Genomic DNA, 19,983 nt, shown 5'->3' on the forward strand with positions numbered 1-19,983 from the left:
GTTTTTTCTTAATCGTACCCATCTTTCGTTTTTCTTAATCGTACCCAATTAAACACCTTCACATAAATTGGGACAGAGGGACTACTAAACTTCTAAATGTTTGATGCTCATAATCTATTACCATAAAGGTTTATTAAGTCCAATAACAAGTTCAACCAACTCCAAAGCAGTGAAGGAGCTAAAGAAATGGAGACAAACCAACATACCAATGCTACATGAACTCAGCTTGTTCAAGCTGCCCAGATACAGCACAACACAAAGAATACTAGATGACAAAGAACACAAGAAGAAAAGAAGGAGAAAGCTAACCAACACCGAGGAAAATGAATGTGAGGAGACCTGGGAGCATTGCCTCAGAGGTGGATCCAGGATTTAAAGTTTATGGTTCAATTTTTTTTAAGATTTTTAACATTGAACCCATTATATTTTTAAAGTTATGAGTTCATGTGTACTATTTATTGTAATTCGATTATATATAAAGTTATACTCCGCATCGAAAGTTAAGGGTGCAATTGAAGACATAACTACAATGATACGTCCACATTAAGATAGCCAGCCAATTTAACTACCACAATTCGTCTCGTTACATGTCTATGTTATCTGCTATTAAGAGGGGAAGAAATAAAAAGACAAGCATTCGTTAACACAAATTATGGAAGATTTTTTGGGGCTAGTTTGGTTACATCAGCAGGATGTTATAATACCCACATAAATCTTCCATTAACTATATAGTATTTGGTTACCTTTTGATACTTGCATAAAATACTACATTATCCAAGACACCAATTGATTGTCATTTTTGTTACCCTCATAGATAATACTTGCGTAAATGACGCAAAAAATATGTATGTTTATGTGGAATAGAAGGTGAAATAAGAATACAGAGATCAGTAATACAGAAATTATAAAATGACCAAAGTTGGCCTCATCTATTAAACATTTTAAATGTAAGCGAAATATATATTTTAATCATCACTTTACAATTCAAATATTATTAAACCTTGCATTACATTCATTCATTACTAATCCCTACATTACAATTCCTATATTATCTTTTTCTCACATTACAATCCCTACATTACTAATGTTTACATTAAAATCCTAACATTATTAGTCCCTACATGACTCGTCTCTAAACCAGACGACCCCTCAAAAGTTCGAAATTACACCATTTGAGCTTTCAAAGGATCTCAGAGAAACCAATTATAAAGGTATAAAGTACTCAAATATGGTTTTCTTGTAAATTTCCATATCGTTATTATTAAACTCCCATGTCGAAAGGACAAATCAAGCTGTCTTTGCCTCTTTCAAAACAAACAAGAATCAGAAAATGTTGAACCACGTTTACAAAGTTAGCAAATGTAGTGTCGGGACTTGCATTGCCACATCTGATTTTGAGGGAAGTATCTTCCATGTACTATCAAGCATTCAAGGCTTGTTTTCTCAGTATGTCTTTTACCTTAAATCCAGTAATAGGAACTTTGCGTATTCTTTAGCATTCTCCCATAAATCACACTTTCTTTTCTTATTTGCGCACTTCAACTATTCCACAGAGTACTTGCTATCTCCGAGCTCCGAGCAGCACAAATGTCAAGCAACTTTTTCTACCAAGGCTTAAGAACTCATAATATCCACCTTGACATGATGCTTTTCTTTGCAGCCGTCTCATTCATTAAATAAGATTATGCCAGTTATCTGGACAATAATAGGGTGAGGAAAGATAAAAAGAACCAATATTAGCCGAGAAATCCAGGGACAAATATAGTTGATCCACAATATAGCTAGAGAAGAGATTGAAAATTATGAAATGATCGGTTTAGCGAAGTTGCTTAAGAACAAATCAAAGTTACTGAAAGAACTCCAACTATTGTTTACTAATTAACAGCTTCAACATATTATGTCGCAAGAAAGTAGAGATATACACAGCTAAAGACTGCAGTGTTACTACTACCTCCTAGTTAATTCCGACAGGAGGTGGGTGTACCATTTACCAAAACACTTCAGCCACCATTGCTGAATGAACCTTAAGAGCAACATGACACAGGCATAAAATATCCATACCACACACTCAAACAAACATCTAGCAACAAAGGCGAAAGGGCAGAAAGGTCTTGCAGCACGATGCTGAGGCATATCGTGAACTCTTAGAACCGTAAGTCAGAGATAATACGAATAATAGGATATAAAGTTCAAGCAGATAACATTAGTATATATTATTAAAAACCGATTCATAATTGGCATTTCATATTTTAGAAGCAAGATAAGGTTGATCAATAACGCGTGGTCGAGTAGCATAAAAATTATGTGTGAGATAAATTGAGCAGGAAATCAAGCTATATAAGGGCTTAAATTTGTCAAAAAGCATCAGGTATAGCAAATTTGCAGGCTTGGTCCCAATACTATCAAAACAAAATTTGAATTTGTCGATATGAAATTCAAGATATCAAGGCAACAGAGAGTTGGGAGAGAAGCTCAAGCTGTGAGTTCCAGAATAGCGATTCTCTAAACAAAATATTAAGAGACATAAAATAACTTTGCTCATGGGATTTTAAGGAAAAAAAAAAAAAGGAACAGATGAAACTCATTGCAGAACCAATTCCAAATCTGGCCCGTGTTAGCAAAAGATAAGATGTAAATATAGATATATAGCAAAAACATACCCGGATAATCTGGCCCTTCTCTTCAACCAACATGAATGCCATATATTGCAGTTCCACGGAAATCAAAACTGTAACCAAGATTAGCCCACAAAGATTTTGTAGAAGCGTTAAAGAAATTCTTCAGCCATCAATTGAAGAAAGAAAAAGTTGGATTCTACCGTCAAGTTACAAACATCAATAATCAGGCAATTAGGTCATATATTGCCAACACAAGGGGGAGGATCCCCTAGATAATCTCACCAGTAATCCTTCTTGTTAGAGTCTAGTGTCCGTACAAGGAAACCAATTGGAAAGGTCAACTACAAATTAGAATCAAAAATTTTAAGCTAGGCTATAGAATTAGTCCATGAAATTGGGTCGGACGAATTTAGGATCAAATTCTAGTTTTTGTGCCAATTTCATGACAATGAAACAGAAGATTTGGAGTTGAAAAATCCTATTCTATTTTGATCCCTCAATTATCAGAGAAAGAATAAAAACCGCACTATTTCAGGTTTCAATCTTCAAATCCAAGAAATTCTTGACTACCAGGATTAACTTTGGATTATCCACTAGTAGTTCCCTATATGCTACTGGAGTAATATTACTAGTCTCCCCCTCCCCAAAATCCAAATTCACTTCAAGACTGGTTTTCATCAGAACAATCATCATCAATTTCTGACAACTCGAGATCCGACGGATTGGATTCGCTTGCTGAATCGTTCTCCTCTCCTATCTCGGCATTTCGTTTTTCTCTTGTGCTTCTTGAATCATCAAGGATGGAGTGAGCACTCCGATTATTTGGGTCACCATATAGGGCAACATGTCTGTAGTAGAGTTCAAGTTCCTTCTCAGCAATGGCAATGAAACGTCTCACAGACTCTAGCGATTGCTCATATTTGGATTTTTCCAACGCCTGAAGAAAGAGAATTGACCAGTAATTCTTACCATGGTTGATGCAAAAATAGATAAAACAAAGATATAGGCAAATAGGACAGAGTCAAACAGCATTAAAAGTCAAATCCTCATATTTTAAGTAAATGAACTGATTCCCAGATAAGGAGCATTAAACATGTGAGGAACAGAGTATGGGCCTAATAAATGTCTGTGAGTAGACAGTGATGGCAAAAACGGAAAGTACCCAAAGCCCTATTTGCAGAATAAGATCGTTACTATGTTTTGCTGAATATAAGTAACAGATATAATTTTGTTATCTCTCCAAGTGAAATAAAAGACATATTTGGTATACATACATGAGAAGAAAATGATGATGTAAAGCTCACAACATTTAGATTCAATTTCAAACTAAACAATCATCAATGGATAACATAGAGCAACCAAATCTCACAGTTCCAACCATCACCAAACAAATTGCAAGAACCAACCGGACATTTTTGTGTAAATTTATGACAAATGAAGCAGTAAAGAACATTGATGGAAAGGGATGAAATTGCAAACTGTAACGGTGTATATATGGCGCAATGAAGGGCCTGATTCTTTTGTGATGTAGAGTGTATAACTGAAGTCACAAAACTGTAGGAGAGTGGATGTTGAGGTGGATTTCAGATGATCTACCCAGATATATTAACCCAACTGCATATATAAGCCAGGTCAACAATCAGCTGTGCTACATGGATTCAGTTACAGGAATGTATAGGATATCCATACTGTTACGGGTACGTGCCGTTTTTGCTAATTTTCAGAAAATTTTAAAATTATCCACACAAGTACCAACACCTATGTCCTACCTGTTTGGCATGGTAGATCGAGAAAATGAAGGATCCACGCAACATAGACTAAGTAAAAAGTCAATCGAAGGAGAACCACAGTGAAAGCTGGTGGGAAAGATTAGAGGTTTGATCTTTGATGATAGAAGGGCTATGCAAACTGAGACTTGAAAAAGTTAACTTGTGCATAAATGCATGATGAGAAGCAATTACTTGGTACTTATAGAAAGTTAGCTCTAACAAACTTACCCTCTTCTTCGAAAGTGTATCAATAGGAGACATAATTTCGGGCTGCACATAATCCCTTCCTCTGTAAAAAACTATTGTATTATCTGCAATTATCTGAATTGGGACCCCACCACTCAGTCTTGCAATTTCATCGGCGTATTCTTGGATTTGACCAGGTTTGCAGGGTTTGCATATGACTTTGACAGTTTCATGTTTTTTCCAGTGTAGATGCATATTAAGAATAACACCTCCAAAGACTCCCCTTCTGCCAATTGGCACATAATTAGACTTTTTCTGCGCCATCCTTTTAATATAGAATCGTTCTTCACCAGTGAGAAAGTGTGGCTTAACCTCAGGACCTTGAACTTTGGAAACCTCATATCGCATTAGTCTCTCAATTAGCATGGCTTCTTTGACTTTTGCCTGCCCCAAGCCAAAACATCTCAGTTTTTGTTAAAATAAACAACAAAATTTGTTTTCATATGGCAGTCAAATGGAAAATGGAAATATAATAAATCTTAGCTTCTATAAACACAAATATAGGGTGACCACACCGAATTCTTCACATCCCTAAACCAGGAAAAAGGTAAGATAGATACAAAACCTAAACCATGAAATGTCATCCATGCCTCAGTGAGGCAGCAACCATGTATACAGGCACACTTGCTGTAACTGGGTTTTCAGTAAATGACACAAAAGTTAAAAGTAATTAGAAAGCAAAGAGACCCCTTCCTTTCTCCAGTAATAATTGTACTCAAATAATTATTTCCAGACGGAAATATAGACAAAAGAGGTCTTTGCAATTACTACTAAGGTTAAGCTCCAACAACACAGCCAAGAGAGAAGGAAAAAAGACAAAGGCGGGTTCAATAATGCTTCTCCAATCTCACTCAAATTTCCGAGTACCAAATGTAAAAGATTACTCAGAGAAATCCAACAATAACAACAGAAAAGAGAAAATGGCCAAATGAGCCCCCAAAGTTTGACCGAAATCCCAACTACACACCTTACCTTTGCGGCCGGGGGGGGGGGGGGGGGCGTGTCTATTAACCCCCTGGGTATTTTAAAAGTGGAATAATTACACACTTAAAAAAGCCACAACCACATATATGTTCTTAGGTGAAGAACACGCGCTTGACACGTGTAAAATTTCAATTATTTTTTTTTTTTAGTTTTTTTATTTATTTCTTTTTCATTTTCTCTTTCTTTCTTTTATCTTCCTCATGTCTCCTTCTTACCAATGAATACACAGTGTGGTGCAGTGGCCAAGCATGAAGCAATAGGAGTCACTTTTTTTTTTTTTTTTTTTTTTGCCATTAATGTGACTTTATTCGACCGTTGGAGGGAATCGACAATAATTCAACCATTGCCAATGCAAAAACCATTCTACATTTCTTATACTAGAAAATAAGCTCATGGATGTCAAATTTACATTGCAAGGCCAATTATGACAGGCCAGAGAAGTGGGTTGAAGAAGACGGCGGTCGATGGTGCTCTATTTTTGGTAGTTAGAGCTTTTGTTTTTCTGGTGATTAAAAGTGGTGGTGCTATGGAGGTTCTAAAGGGTGGCGTTAATGTGGAAACAATGAATGTTTTAGGGTGGTGAATGCTCTGTGAAGAGGAAAATTCCGGTGGCGACACAACTAGCCGACGATAGTGACAGAGGAGAGGGAGAAAGAGATCCACCGGTACTATGGCAACACATCTGATGGTGGTGCTACAATGGCCCCCATCGGAGCAATGCCGTAGCAACACCGAAACGACAAGATCCACCGGAAAAATACCCCCTGGGTATTTTTTTTTTTTTTTTTAGTTTTTTTATTTATTTCTTTTTCATTTTCTCTTTCTTTCTTTTATCTTCCTCATGTCTCCTTCTTACCAATGAATAACAGTGGTGCAGTGGCCAAGCATGAAGCAATAGGAGTCACTTTTTTTTCTTTTTTTTTTTGCCATTAATGTGACTTTATTCGATCGTTGGAGGGAATCGACAATAATTCAACCATTGCCAATGCAAAAACCATTCTACATTTCTTATACTAGAAAATAAGCTCATGGATGTCAAATTTACATTGCAAGGCCAATTATGACAGGCCAGAGAAGTGGGTTGAAGAAGACGGCGGTCGATGGTGCTCTATTTTTGGTAGTTAGAGCTTTTGTTTTTCTGGTGATTAAAAGTGGTGGTGCTATGGAGGTTCTAAAGGGTGGCGTTAATGGTGGAAACAATGAATGTTTTAGGGTGGTGAATGCTCTGTGAAGAGGAAAATTCCGGTGGCGACACAACTAGCCGACGATAGTGACAGAGGAGAGGGAAAAAGAGATCCACCGGTACTATGGCAACACATCTGATGGTGGTGCTACAATGGCCCCCATCGGAGCAATGCCGTAGCAACACCGAAACGACAAGATCCACCGGAAAAATACAAGCCCGGTTAAAAAAAGTTGCCGGAAAAAACAAAACTCAGCCAGATCTGAAAAGGTTGGCCAGATCTGAAAGCAATTTCCCCAACATTTGTATTTATAAAAATAGAAAAAGAAGAGAGAGGAGGGTGGCAATGGTCGTGGTCGCCGGCCCGCTGGCTGGTGGTCAGCTCTAGCGGCAGCAATAAGAGGGAGAGAAAAGAAAAAAAATTAAAAATACATATATTTATTAGAAGAAATATTAAAAATAATGTTATAATAATTTTTTTGTCTCTCACTCTCTCAAGAAGAAAGTGAATGCACTCTCCTTGCCACCTCAGCATTTAGGGAGCAATATATTCCACTTTTAAACAGTTCAGGGGGTAATAGGATCCCCGTGTAGAATAGGTGTGTGGTTGGTAATCCGGTCATACGTTAGGGAGGCATTTGGCCATTTTCTCAACAGAAAACATATGAACATGTCTATTTTGTCATTTTCCTCCAGCTTCCTATTTCTTCCTTCCAACTTCCCCTTCTAATTCCTTTCTTGCCAACCAAATTGAAGAAAATAGGTCGAACTCATTCCCAAGATTCATATTAGATCATTACCCTGCCCAAGTTTTTCAATTCAGTTCATTCTCTATGCAGAATGTTACGCTAATATAAAGATAACAATCATACAGGTCCAATGGAACGGGATGGATATCGAGAAGTCATACAGTCAAGACCAAATAGTTCGAGATTAAGCCATAGTTGCACTAGCTACAGTGGTAATAGTAAAAAAACAACTCAATCCCAAATAAGTTGGGGTAGGTTATATGAGTCCTCAGCAGCAGCAGTAGTAGTGGTGGCAAAAATCAATCATTGGCTCTAACAGTTCAAAAGGAAAAATCTTTAACTCACATTTTCAATCTTCTGCTTAATTCTTTCTTCAGGAGTGTCAAACTTCTGCTTCTTCTTCTTCCCCTTAACACCAAGCCTTCTTGGATCTCTCTTATTTGCAGCATTTCTCTTCTTCTTCTCTCTCTTCCTTTGCAGCTTCAGCCTCTTCTTTGTCTTCCATTTCTCCTTCTTTGGTGCCTCCACTTCATGTGTCTCAAACTTGGGTTTCCCATCTCTTGTTATAACAAAATTCACACTTCCGTGGCTAAAGTTCCTCAATTCCCAACATGGGTTTTGTGGGATTAAGCTATTCTGAGGCACTAACCTTGACAAGTGCAAAAAGCTTTCTGGGTTTCCAAGAATTGGCCTGAAAATGGAGACGATAGTGAGAAATACTAAAAACTAAATTGGACATACTCCGGATAATCAAAATTAACTAGGAAAAAAAAAGGATATTAGCTTTACTTGTAACAGGTAGAGGAAGAGGACAGAGGCTTGTGAAGTGATAGTAAGGGAAGTCTTCGAAAACCTCGAAACAGAGGATTTGCCATACAACGTCGTTGTTCGCCGTTCAACGGGGCCGCTGGTGAGCTACTTCACGGCGACAGGGACAGTGAAGACTGTTGGAGTTAGGCTATTTAGCAATGGATACAAATAAAAGGGAAATATACCATGCAGACTAGAGCTGGCAAATGAGCGGGTCAGATTGAACGTGAACGGCCTGAAAACGGGTTAGAAAAAAACAGATCAACTATCCGACTCACCATGTTTCACGGATAAATAATGGGTCGAGTGGCGGATAATATAGGTATGCATATTATCCAGCACCAGTTTCAGCAAACATAGTCCAATTCTAGCATATAAAAAAGCTACTTATCCACTGAAGAGAAAATGTACAACCTAAGGGCAATATAGTAAAAAAGAAGTTCAAACTGGCTAAATTTAGCATCTACAATTCTTGAGAAAATGAAAAAACTGGTCCCTTATGTTTGAGGGTAGGTTCAAATAATCCCTTAAGTATGCACTGAACAGTTTTGGTCCTTTAAGTTGGCCACAAGTTAACACTTTTAGTGTCCGTCAAATGTTTAACATTTTATATTCATTAGATTTGACAGGAATTATGGGAAATGGGTCATTCCACTAAATGTTTAGGAAGCTTAAATGGGAAAGTTCAAATAAGCCACCATGAGGTACATTCCCACGTAAACGGGGGAGCACTCCAAGCTTTTTGTGAAGGTTTGGAAGTTGAGTTCGTACCGGATACCAATATTAGAGAAATGTTAATGGTTACTCCAAATGTATGTAACGTACTTTTGCAAAAATCAATTTGCTCACTAAACGAGTAATATTGGAGCTATGAAGACATAGAGTGATGGAACTAGTGTTTTACATTAATATATTTTGTTTAATTTTAATTAAGGGTAACTTTTTCTATTTTTGTAGTGAAATTCATGAAAATACCCTGCTTATCTTTGGATCATATATAACGTCGTGACAACTTGAGTTGATTTAGCTTATGAAAGTAACTTATCAACTAGGTAGATTATAGCATATAATAAACAATAGCAGTACATGAATATATAGGTAACTGCTTCAAGAGGTTCTATCGAAAATGGTATTCTGATTGTTTATGTGGTTTTCCGGTGAGATTTGGTTGGTTTTTCAGCCATGGCTATTTGTTAAGAGATTATCTATAACTTGAGTGATTTTATATTGACAAAAAAAATAGTTTAGTGACTTTTGAAGAAAAAACTATAAGTTCAATGACGATTTGAAGAATTCCAAACTCAAACTCATGTGTTCAAATCCTGGATCTATCATTGCTTGAGAGCAACTTTCCCAGTATAATATCATATTTCCCTCAATGTTTTCCTGATAGCAGAAATTGACATTGAGTTTGGATCTAGATATTTCATATTCAAAACTTTCAAAATCAAATGTTAAAAGGTCCTGCTAAAACTTTATGTTTAAATAGCTTCTTGTGTTGCATAATTCAGGCTTTGAAAGTGTCATTCCAGACTACACTGGAACTGTTCGTAGAATCTCCAAGTGGATTTAGAGAAATTTTGGATCGGTTGGATAAAAATAAAAAATGCATAGTGCATTTTGAATCCTGCCGCAAACAAAAGCCTGATATTTAAGTAGTGAAGAAAGATAGAGGGGCGAGCCTATTATCCACCGAGTTTTGAACCATGTGCCACTAGGCCAAGATATTTCAATATTTTGATGTAACCAAACAGCAAAAGAAAAAATAACATCCACGTTTTTGTTCGTCCCTTTTAGAGACCAAGCCTACTGTAGAAGGGCTGTTATGTGAGTTAAAAAGAAATCCATTTTGTCCCTTCAAAGTTTCTCTGCCCGGGAATTCTTAACTTAAAATATCGTTCGTCCAAATTTCGTGGTTCCTACTTCATAGGTCCTAATAGAAATATTAAGACTTATGGGTCCCCTAAACATTTTTGTAAAGGACATAATTAAAAGTCCAAACTGGATTACTTTATTAAAATGGAAAATAAGAGACCTACTTGATTTGGATTTGCCAAAACCAGCTCCGATTCCATGAAAGAAAACAGCTTCAGTTCTCCAAAAGCAGCTTCCGTTCTTCAATTCAGCAGAAACAGCTTCAGTTAAGCAAATATAGCTTTAATTCTGCAACCAAAAAAAAACTTCCGTTCAGCAAATATAGCAGCAGTTCAGCAAAAAAACAGCTTCGGTTCAGCAAATACAGCATCAGTTCAGCAAAAAACAGCAGCGATTCAGCAAAAAACAGCACCAATTCAGCAAAAAAACAACAGCGATTCAGCAAAAACAGCATCAATTCAGCAAAAAAACAACTTAAATTCAGCAAAAAACAGCTATGGATCAGCAAATGCAACAGCATTTAAGCAAAAAGGCTAAAGTAGTGTGTGCGCCCCATTACATGTGATCATTAGCTACTGCAGTATACACAAATTTAGTGATCAATATTCTACTCAAAACCACCCTACACTTAATCCTTATCAATCCCCACGGACAAGGGCGGACCAAAGAACCCCCTTCCGCGGAAAATTATACTGTATATACAAGGTTAAAAGTATATATAGTATATGTTGAATCCCCTTGGCTTCTTCGTGTATTAGTGAAAATCCTGGCTCCGCCACTCCCTACGGACCTTGGTTACTCAGACTACACCATATAGGTCGAATTTCCAGTGTAACAATTCGTCGAGCACCTCGTGTTCACAACATATATAGTGCAGTGTGTACACAGAAGAGGAATCACGTACCCTCCCAAATTTCAGGAATTAAAGTTCTGTATAGCAAACTAAACCATAGAGACGCCTAACATCGCAAAACAGTAGCTCAACATTTTCACTTGAATTCCTGTGTGACAATTCATCGAACACCTCATGTGCACAACATATTTAGTGCAGTCTATACGCCTAAAAGGGGTCCAAAATTCGGCAATTATACTTCGATATAGCAGCTAACCATTGAAGACACCTAATAACACAAAGCAAATTAAAACAAGAGCTCAACAATTTCACACCCAATTTTCAAACTACTATGGACCTATGGAAATATTTAAATTGTGGCAGTTTAAAATATGTGCGTGTTAAGATACCAAGACTTTGTTAATTTACCTGAGCGCGCTTCTCAAAACTGTATGTGCGCTTCTCAAGACTTTGTATGTGATTTCTACATTTACATTTATTAGGTTAAAAATTCAATCATCTTATATCATACATTTAAAATCATAACCATTTTATTACATTATTAGGTTGAAAATCAAAATCATAAGATTTTATTACATTGAGTTCATCACTAAAAAAAAAAAAAGTATTAATTAGGACTTGAAAAGTTTTTAGCTAAATAATTCAACCTTCAATCTTTTCTAAGTTTCAATTTGTTTGTTTGATCATTTAACTTTTTTGTAGCATGGATTCGAGCACATACTATTGTACTAATTTTAGAAAATATATACCGAAATACCTAGTTTTACGGAGAAATACACTGTTCACGGAAGGGAAAATCCCCAATTTTAACCTAAAATAGCTTCCCGATTACATTAGATACATTTTGGATATCTTTTGTCAAAAATGTGAAGTTAAAAACTAAATTTAGGTTCTTAGGTAAATATGTAAGAAATTCATAACCCAATCAATTTAAATCTTGCTAAGTTTTCATTTGTTTGTTTGTTCTTTTATAATACAGTTCGGATGCTAAGTTTGGAGAAAGAAATGTATATTAAGCTAATAAGTTAACTTTTCGGAACAATATAAATAATATTAGAATATGTGTCTGATGAATTACGCTAAATCTGAAAGGGGAAAATGCAAGTTTAAATTTATGAACAATGAGCCTCTTCGACCGACTTGATTGTTGAACGTAAAAGATTAGATATCTTTTGAACATGTGAAGTTAAACAACTAAATTTAGGTTCTTAGGTACAATATGTAGTGAGATTAATTCTGATGTTATCTAATACAAACACGTGATATGATCATATCTAACTTATTACTTTTTTATAGACGATGTTATCGGTGTATTTCAACTTTAAGAGTTTTCGGGATGCATAGTTTGGAGAAAGAAATTAAAAATCAATGTATTATGATGAATCGAAGCCGAACTCAATATCAACCAGAGTAACAAAAAATTAGTTTGACATTCTTCCGAAATCATATATTATAAGGACAGTTTAACGTCCAAATTTGAAGATGGTAAGTAATTTCATCGATTGGATGTATAGCTTTATGATAACACTTCTGAAAAATTATATATGGCAAGGAACAGCTTATTACCACAACAATCATAAATAATAACAGCAAAAGAGATAAACTCACCTAATTTTACACTTGCAACTTCATTATGTGCTGCAGATGGAATTCAATTGAAAAATATTAAATGACACTAACAATGTTCTTATATAGGAAAAGAATTGATAATACTTTGTTAGACATAAAAGAAAGGAATAAGAGATGCAAGCTACCATTATACACTTCTATAATTTTCTAAGAGGCCTGTAAAAAGGCTTATCTATTTACAATTCTATAAATAGCTGATTCATTGTATTGTACTCCATTCAATTTAAAAATTAGCATTTATTTAAAGGTATATTTACAATTTTTGTACAAAATATTAAAGGAGTAGTTTTGGATTGAAGGATAAAAATATCATTTAATTTTTTATGGCATTTTCGTCATCTAATTTTTCACTTAAGATCTTCTCACTTTTATAATAATATGACAAGTTAATTTTTCCACAATTCACGCGATCATAAGAGACCTTTTTAAATCTACGAAATATATCATTTTTTAAATATAGTTGAGATAGAAGATATAAAGTTTTTAGCACAAAGATCAAAAAGAAATTGACTTTAAGAATTAACTTACTTTGGTACACCGTGGAATCAATGAATAACCGTGGCAGTAGACACTAAAGCATCATATGTAGTCATCAAAGATATCTTAATGTCTCAGATGGTATCCTCTCTTACCTTATTTCTAATACAAGTTTCCAATTGGAGACAATGCATTTGCAGCAAATGCAAGAGCAAAATAAATAATTTTCAATTTGCTCAATGAGTTCAATGTTTACTGTAAATAAAAATCATATAAATTGAATATTCTTTTGGATGTGCTAATTGTAGAATGATATATTCACTGATATAAAAAACAGAATGATGTACACTAATTTTCTTGGATTGATGCTTATGAGCGTTTTTTATAACACCTTCCCCACTTTAGTACTGATTGAGTTTGTCCCAATAGTAACACATGGTTTTTTTTCAGCAAAAGATACAAGAGTTCTTTGTTTCTTGTCACACGCGTCTTGTAAAACCTTTATAGTCTCTGCAGTTTTACTGAATGGTTGTTCCCTATTTCACCGGTGTCTCATGTTGGCAACTGTCTTGTCACTAATTGAATGTACGGTTGTAAACCTGCACAATAATCATATTTGTGTCATTACTAAAGTTCCAGTAACATCAGACATGTAAGACTACAATATAAATATTCTTTATATCCATCATTTGAATAGCAAGCAGAGTACCAAAAGATGTTCTATGATTCATGGAGAAGGTAAAAGGAAAGAGTTCACGATCAGCATATTCAATTTAGGAAAAACCATTACCAAACATTAAATGTGCATGGAACCAAACACTGTAGACAAATGCACATGAAGTGAAATGTTGATAAGATATTTTTGGAAAGCACCTGCATTCTAATCGATCTTACCCTTATGCGGTAGGCAGCCAAAAAGGGAAGCAGGTTGCTGGAGGAATAGGTCTTGTGTATCTCTTGTTTCATGTCGCTGATAACTCCAAATAAACTTAAAGGATCTCTTATCAGGTCTCAACTAAACAAATTAATCTTACAAATTTGACTCTGTTAGGAAAAAATAAAGAGAGAGGAGGTGAATGTGACATGTTAGTATCTCTTGTTTAAGCAATTAAGTCTAAACTCTTATCTTGTTCCACAACCTCAAGCAATTGCTTCTTCCCTATATACTCATCTTTGTATACATGGTATTAACTACTAACACATCACATATTAGGTTTGATTTCAAATTAAGTTCTCGAATCTAACGATCTACCTTTTGCACATGAATTAAATGAATTAGCAAGTACTACATAAATATTGAACCCAAAAAAAAAATTAAAAAAAATCAAGGAATCACGATTTTCTCTCTTGAAATCTTTTAAACTTTTGGGTTCAACTCTCATTCTCAACGTCGAACCAGTACAACTTTAAACTCCGACCCATTAGACCGATCATCAATCAGTTGATCCTTTGGACTTCTAAATTTTATATGTGAAGAGAATTACTAATATTTTTTCTCACTCGTCTGTGTAGTTTGTCCAATTTTCAAGACCTTGTAGTAAGTCTTTTTGGTTCACACGCATCCAACTCCAATGCTTGCAACATTGCTTGGACACAATAAGATCTATAGTAGTATTTCATGATGAAACTATTCAAATCTTTCCCATTTAGATTATAGGTACAATAGTGTATTTGCCCGCGTTTCGTAATCCTGACAGATGTTTGTAAGCTCATAGTTTATTATACGTAAATTTCTCCAATCATACAAGTTACACTATAAGAAAGTATAGAAATTGCAACAGCTCTTTTGGCAACAAAAACATAGTTGGCAAAAGTCAATATTTGGCAACAACTTAGTTTTATTGTTGGCATATATGATGAATCTTTTAAAAATGAACTTTTTTTTTGTGCCAAAAATTTAATTTGTTTGCCATATAATATTGACTATTATTGCAAAAAGTACTTTTGGCAACTAAAAAAAAGTTGTTGCTCGTCGTTGCAATAACAGCTGTTGGGAAAAGTTTATGCAACAACAAAAAAAAAAATTGTTGCTAAAAGTACTTTGTGCAACAATAACCTATCTATGGCAACAAAAAAATTTTTGTTGCCAAATGTCTTCTTTCTTGTAGTGTTACTAAAAGTATTAAGTAAACCCCAATGAAATATAAGCAAATCTCAAAATATACATGTTTTAGTCACACATAAATTTTAGGAACCAATGAAAGTCAGTAAAGATATTAGCATCATGAACAGAAACTCATTTTTCAAAAGAAAAAAAGAATTCATTATTGTTCGACAATCAAATATCCATTAATATTATCAGCAATGAAATCTATTCACCGGTCAAAATATTGTACTTCAAAAGGGTAACTGCTGGAGTATGTGATACTAAGAGCAGGAATCTTCAGGAAGCAACAATAGAGATGATAACAGGAGAGCAAAATTGGCTATCCCTTTACTCATGGAAACCAAATTTGGCTGATTCAACTTACTGTTGGCCTACTTCTGTATCCTACAGTAGAGATGATAACAGGAGTCCTCTAGGCTTTGAATACATCGCAAAAGAGCATAACAAATATTAAGAGGAAGAAAATGTAAAATTCAGTCCTAACAAAACAGACAGAGCATCTTAACAAAAGGATTTTACAATTACTATTTGAAGGAGAGCATGGTTCAACATCTTCTATTACTGATCGGAAAATGATATATAGATATATCCATAAAAACAGGGAAAGGAATAAATGTATATCCATGAATACAGGTGCGACAATAAATGTAGATGTAACTTGTGGTAAGTGTTTTTTTTTTCATCTTGCGGGGGGAAAACATGGAGCATCTTATCAAATAGGGCAAAGGTGCAAATATACCACTTAACTTTGAGATTTAGAGTAAATATACTCCTCATTAAAAAGGTGGTGCAAATATATCTCTGCTATTACACAAATGATGCAAATATACCCCTGCCGTTACACAAATGGTGCAAATATACACTTTTCACTGGCAAAATATTTTTTAAAAATCATTTAGCTTATTTTTAATTAAAAAAAATATTGCATGGCTTTAATAAAATATATCTACCCATTTTTTTAGTAGACTTATTATTTTTTAAAGACACGAGGTAATTTATTTCTAGTGGGTTGTCTGGTTTGTTTAAAAAAAATATCTCCTTGGGTTTAAAATAAATAAGCCTACCAATTTTTTTAAATGAAGCAGACTCGACCCCACCAGGAAACAATTACCACATGGCTTTAAAAGAATAAGTCTACTAAAAAAGGGCTAGATTTATTTTTTTAAAGCTACGTGACATTTTTTTAATTAAAAAATAAGCTAAATATATTATTTTTTTTACATTCTGTCAAGGAAAATGGTACATTTGCATCATTTGTATAACAGCAAGGGTATATATGCACCACTTTTTTAACGAGGGGTATATCTGCTCTAAATCCCAAAATTGAGAGGTATATTTGCACCTTTTCCCTATCAAATAAAATAGTTGTTGTAAATTTTTGAAGCGTACTTAAAGTCGTGATACACTCTAGTCTAGACATATGACAGTGAAGATTACAAATATGAATACAGTTAATTAAAAGATGACGAAGCATTTTATCAAATAAAATAGTAGCTGTAAATCTTCGCAGCATACCTAAATCGTAACAACACTCTAAAGTCTAAACGTATCACAGTGGAGATTACAAATATTAATACAGTCATAGTTTTACAACCAACAAAAAAGGAACCTCTTTTCTACCCTCACTTCTAAATGCTATAAACTCCCTATCTTTTTAGAAGTTAAGAATTGACAGAAATGTAGTTACATATTTGAGAACACAATCAATTGTCATGTACTATTTGAATTCCAAATTAAAAACACTGAAAGACTGTACCAAGAACTATAGAACCACTAAGTCGGGGGTGTACACATAGTAGAAATTACTCTACGAATATGCGTAAAGGGATCAAGGACAGTAGTAGTTAAGAAGTAGATTTAACCCATTTAAAGAGGTGCGATGATGGGGTTATGGACTTCAGAAGACACGTTTTTTGGGCTACTTAAAATAAACTAAATAAAGGGGAAATTAAGACAGAGAAAACAATAAAGGAAACGGTTGGTTGTAATAAAACAATTCAAATGGCAAATATTAAGAGGAAGAAAATGACAAAATCAGTCGTGACAAATCATACGAAGCATCCTAACAAATAGGATTTGTCCATTAACTCTTTGAAGGAAAGCATGGTTGAATATATGCTATTACTGGTCGAGAAAAGAACATGGCGTAGCATGTGTAATTTCAGTAAGTACCCCTTAATAAAGGGCAAGTATTCTGCAGATGTGGATATAAAGAGAAAGGCAGATTTCAAAATCGACAACTTTGAAAAGCCAAAAGGATGCATTTTTCCTTACCAATTTGCAAAGAACAATTTATCCAACAGTGAAAAGTCTCATGAAAATCTTAAAGTGATTGTGAGTTTCAAATTGATTTTATAAAAACATATGAGAGTCGAAGTGTAAGTAAACGAAAGAAGTAGTAGGAAATCTACGTGGAAAAGATTGATATGCCGGAAGGTAAAATAAAGTGGTTGAGAATGGGAAAACAGCATACCCAGACGACCTGCAGCTAGGGATTTTGAGCGCCATGAAGAAGAATTTCAAAGTTAGGAGAGATTTTAAATGCCTTGAAGAAGAATTTCAAATTTCTATGCGGAATTTGATAAAAAGGTTAAGCCAGATTTCAAACTCGAATACCAGAAAATCTAGAAGGACGCATTTTTCCTTAACAATTGCAAAGAACAATGTATCCAACACCGGAAAGTCCCATGAAAATCTTAAAGTGCTTTTGAGATTCAATTTTTTTCTTTTTCTTTTTTTGTCTAAACATATGACTATTTGCAAGTAAACTAAGAAGCCGTAGGAAATCTACAGGGTAATAACTGATGAAGCAGAAGTAACACAAAGTGTTTGAGAATGGGATCATGTTCGTCCAAAGTAGTCCAGAAGTAACACTAATTATACGAATCATGTTTTCATGAGCTAATTTTGTCACCCCTATTTGTGCTTATCTTTGAGTCATATATAACGTTGTGACAACTTGAGATGATTTATGCTTATGAAAGTAACTTTTACGTATATACTGGGTAGATAATGACATAATAATGTAACAATAGCAGCTAATGTCAATTTGATTAGTTCCTGTTTTTAATTTTCCGTAAGGGTATATAATACTCCTTGCATTGTGTTAACTTTTAGGGTATATAAGTGCAATGCAAGATTGACCTCAGAAGAGACATCATAGAAAGAGTCGGAGTGACCTGTCGTCGTTACCCTCCGATTTTTCATTATTGTCGCAACATTCTTTAGCTTTCAATCAAGAAGACCACAAATGTAAAGAATATGAAATATACTTGATACGGATTACACGTGAGGTAAAGATCAACTCAAATGATTAGAAATACAACTGCCTCAACTTTGACCTGAAGAGTACCATAATGAACATCATTCTTCAATTGACAAACAATAGATACGAACTGCGGGAAAGTATTCCACTATAAGCTATTCATGAGAAGAGATGATCTTAACTATTTCGGAATGTGGTTGATACAAGTTACGGAAATAACGTTTCAATGAAAGCTCATTTGAATTCTAGTCATGCCAAGAAGAGAAGAGAAAGCCCTACATACCTCGTCGATTGGAGTTATAATGCATTTCCATAAGCCTCGAACATTTTATAACTGACTTCCTACAAGATATAAACAATTCGAGATCAACTTTGAGCATATAGCCAATAAAAATCTCCATTTAGGCATTTTATCGAGCAATTCGTAGGCATGAGTTTGTAAGTTCTTTTTTTGTGTAGCTTGTAAAAACACGTCAAAAACCTACTTTTATACTCCTCCTTACTACCATGATTCAATCCATACCATCATAACTCCAAACAATACAACAAACCCAACACAAATAGCTCAACAATTTAGCCATGTCCATGGAAGCTTCAAGTTTTAACCACAACTTATTCATATGGGATTTTCCCTCCATTTTCTTAGGTTTAAACACTTATAAAGCTTAAGAAGAGGAGAAAGGGATCAAAACATACCTCGAACTATGCAAATCACTCCAAACTATAAATTGCTTCTTGATGAAGTTTCCTTCCAAATATCGAATTAGCGAGAATTTTACTGATCTGAAGATCACTACCTTATTCCTTATGTTAGACTTGTATAATTTGCCCTTTGATTATCTTGTGTTTGATGGGGAAATATTTAAGGATGAATTCTAGGGTTTGGAAGTCTAGAAGAGGAAAAATAAGAGACAAGTCGTGGAAGGGGTGAATATATATACAAAGACAACTTTGACCACTAATTATGCTCCACTGTTCGCCGTAAGTAACACGCCCTTGACAAAATGAAATTTCTCTCTACTCCGACGTCGTATCGACGATTTAACTGCAAAATCGTTTGAAATCCAAATTACAAGTATCCTTCGATTTCAGTGGATCACCCCGTAACTCAAGTATATTGAGTATAAAATCTCCAGACATTCCACTCAAATTTCCGCAGCGAAATTTACAAACTTAACCGCGACGCCCTTTCGTCGATCAGACATAAACTCGTTTGACTTCCAAACTTAACAAGAGACCATTACGCAATTCAAATACTTCATATCATTACTTGCTTATCATAGACACTCAATCTCACCCAAAAGACAAGTCATCGCATTTCCAACTCGCCGACTTTTGACGAAACTCATGCTTTGATTCGTCCGTTCACCCTCCAAATCTTCCGCCACTTACTAATATTATTTATACACTCGTAACCA

At 34.9% G+C, this 19,983-nt stretch overlaps 1 protein-coding gene across 2 annotated transcripts; it reads right to left on the reverse strand.

The window, feature by feature from the left end:
• Positions 1 to 2,660: 2,660 nt before the first annotated feature.
• On the reverse strand, positions 2,661 to 11,529 carry LOC132045792 (uncharacterized CRM domain-containing protein At3g25440, chloroplastic). 2 transcript variants are annotated; one of them, XM_059436373.1, is made up of 7 exons: positions 11,496 to 11,529; positions 10,399 to 10,522; positions 8,545 to 8,594; positions 8,339 to 8,464; positions 7,895 to 8,240; positions 4,616 to 5,017; positions 2,661 to 3,555 (listed from the first exon to the last, which is right to left on the reverse strand). In XM_059436373.1, exons 4-7 carry the CDS (start codon positions 8,422 to 8,424, stop codon positions 3,280 to 3,282), a joined length of 1,110 nt encoding a protein of 369 aa, XP_059292356.1. In that variant the 5' UTR covers positions 8,425 to 8,464; positions 8,545 to 8,594; positions 10,399 to 10,522; positions 11,496 to 11,529; the 3' UTR covers positions 2,661 to 3,279. The 2 variants fall into 2 exon arrangements, with proteins under 2 accessions (XP_059292356.1, XP_059292358.1); XM_059436375.1 differs by lacking the exon at positions 8,545 to 8,594.
• Between the last annotated feature and the right edge of the window lie 8,454 nt (positions 11,530 to 19,983).

This window comes from Lycium ferocissimum, unplaced genomic scaffold (assembly GCF_029784015.1).
Source record: "Lycium ferocissimum isolate CSIRO_LF1 unplaced genomic scaffold, AGI_CSIRO_Lferr_CH_V1 ctg797, whole genome shotgun sequence".
In the NCBI taxonomy this organism is placed as follows: domain Eukaryota; kingdom Viridiplantae; phylum Streptophyta; class Magnoliopsida; order Solanales; family Solanaceae; genus Lycium; species Lycium ferocissimum.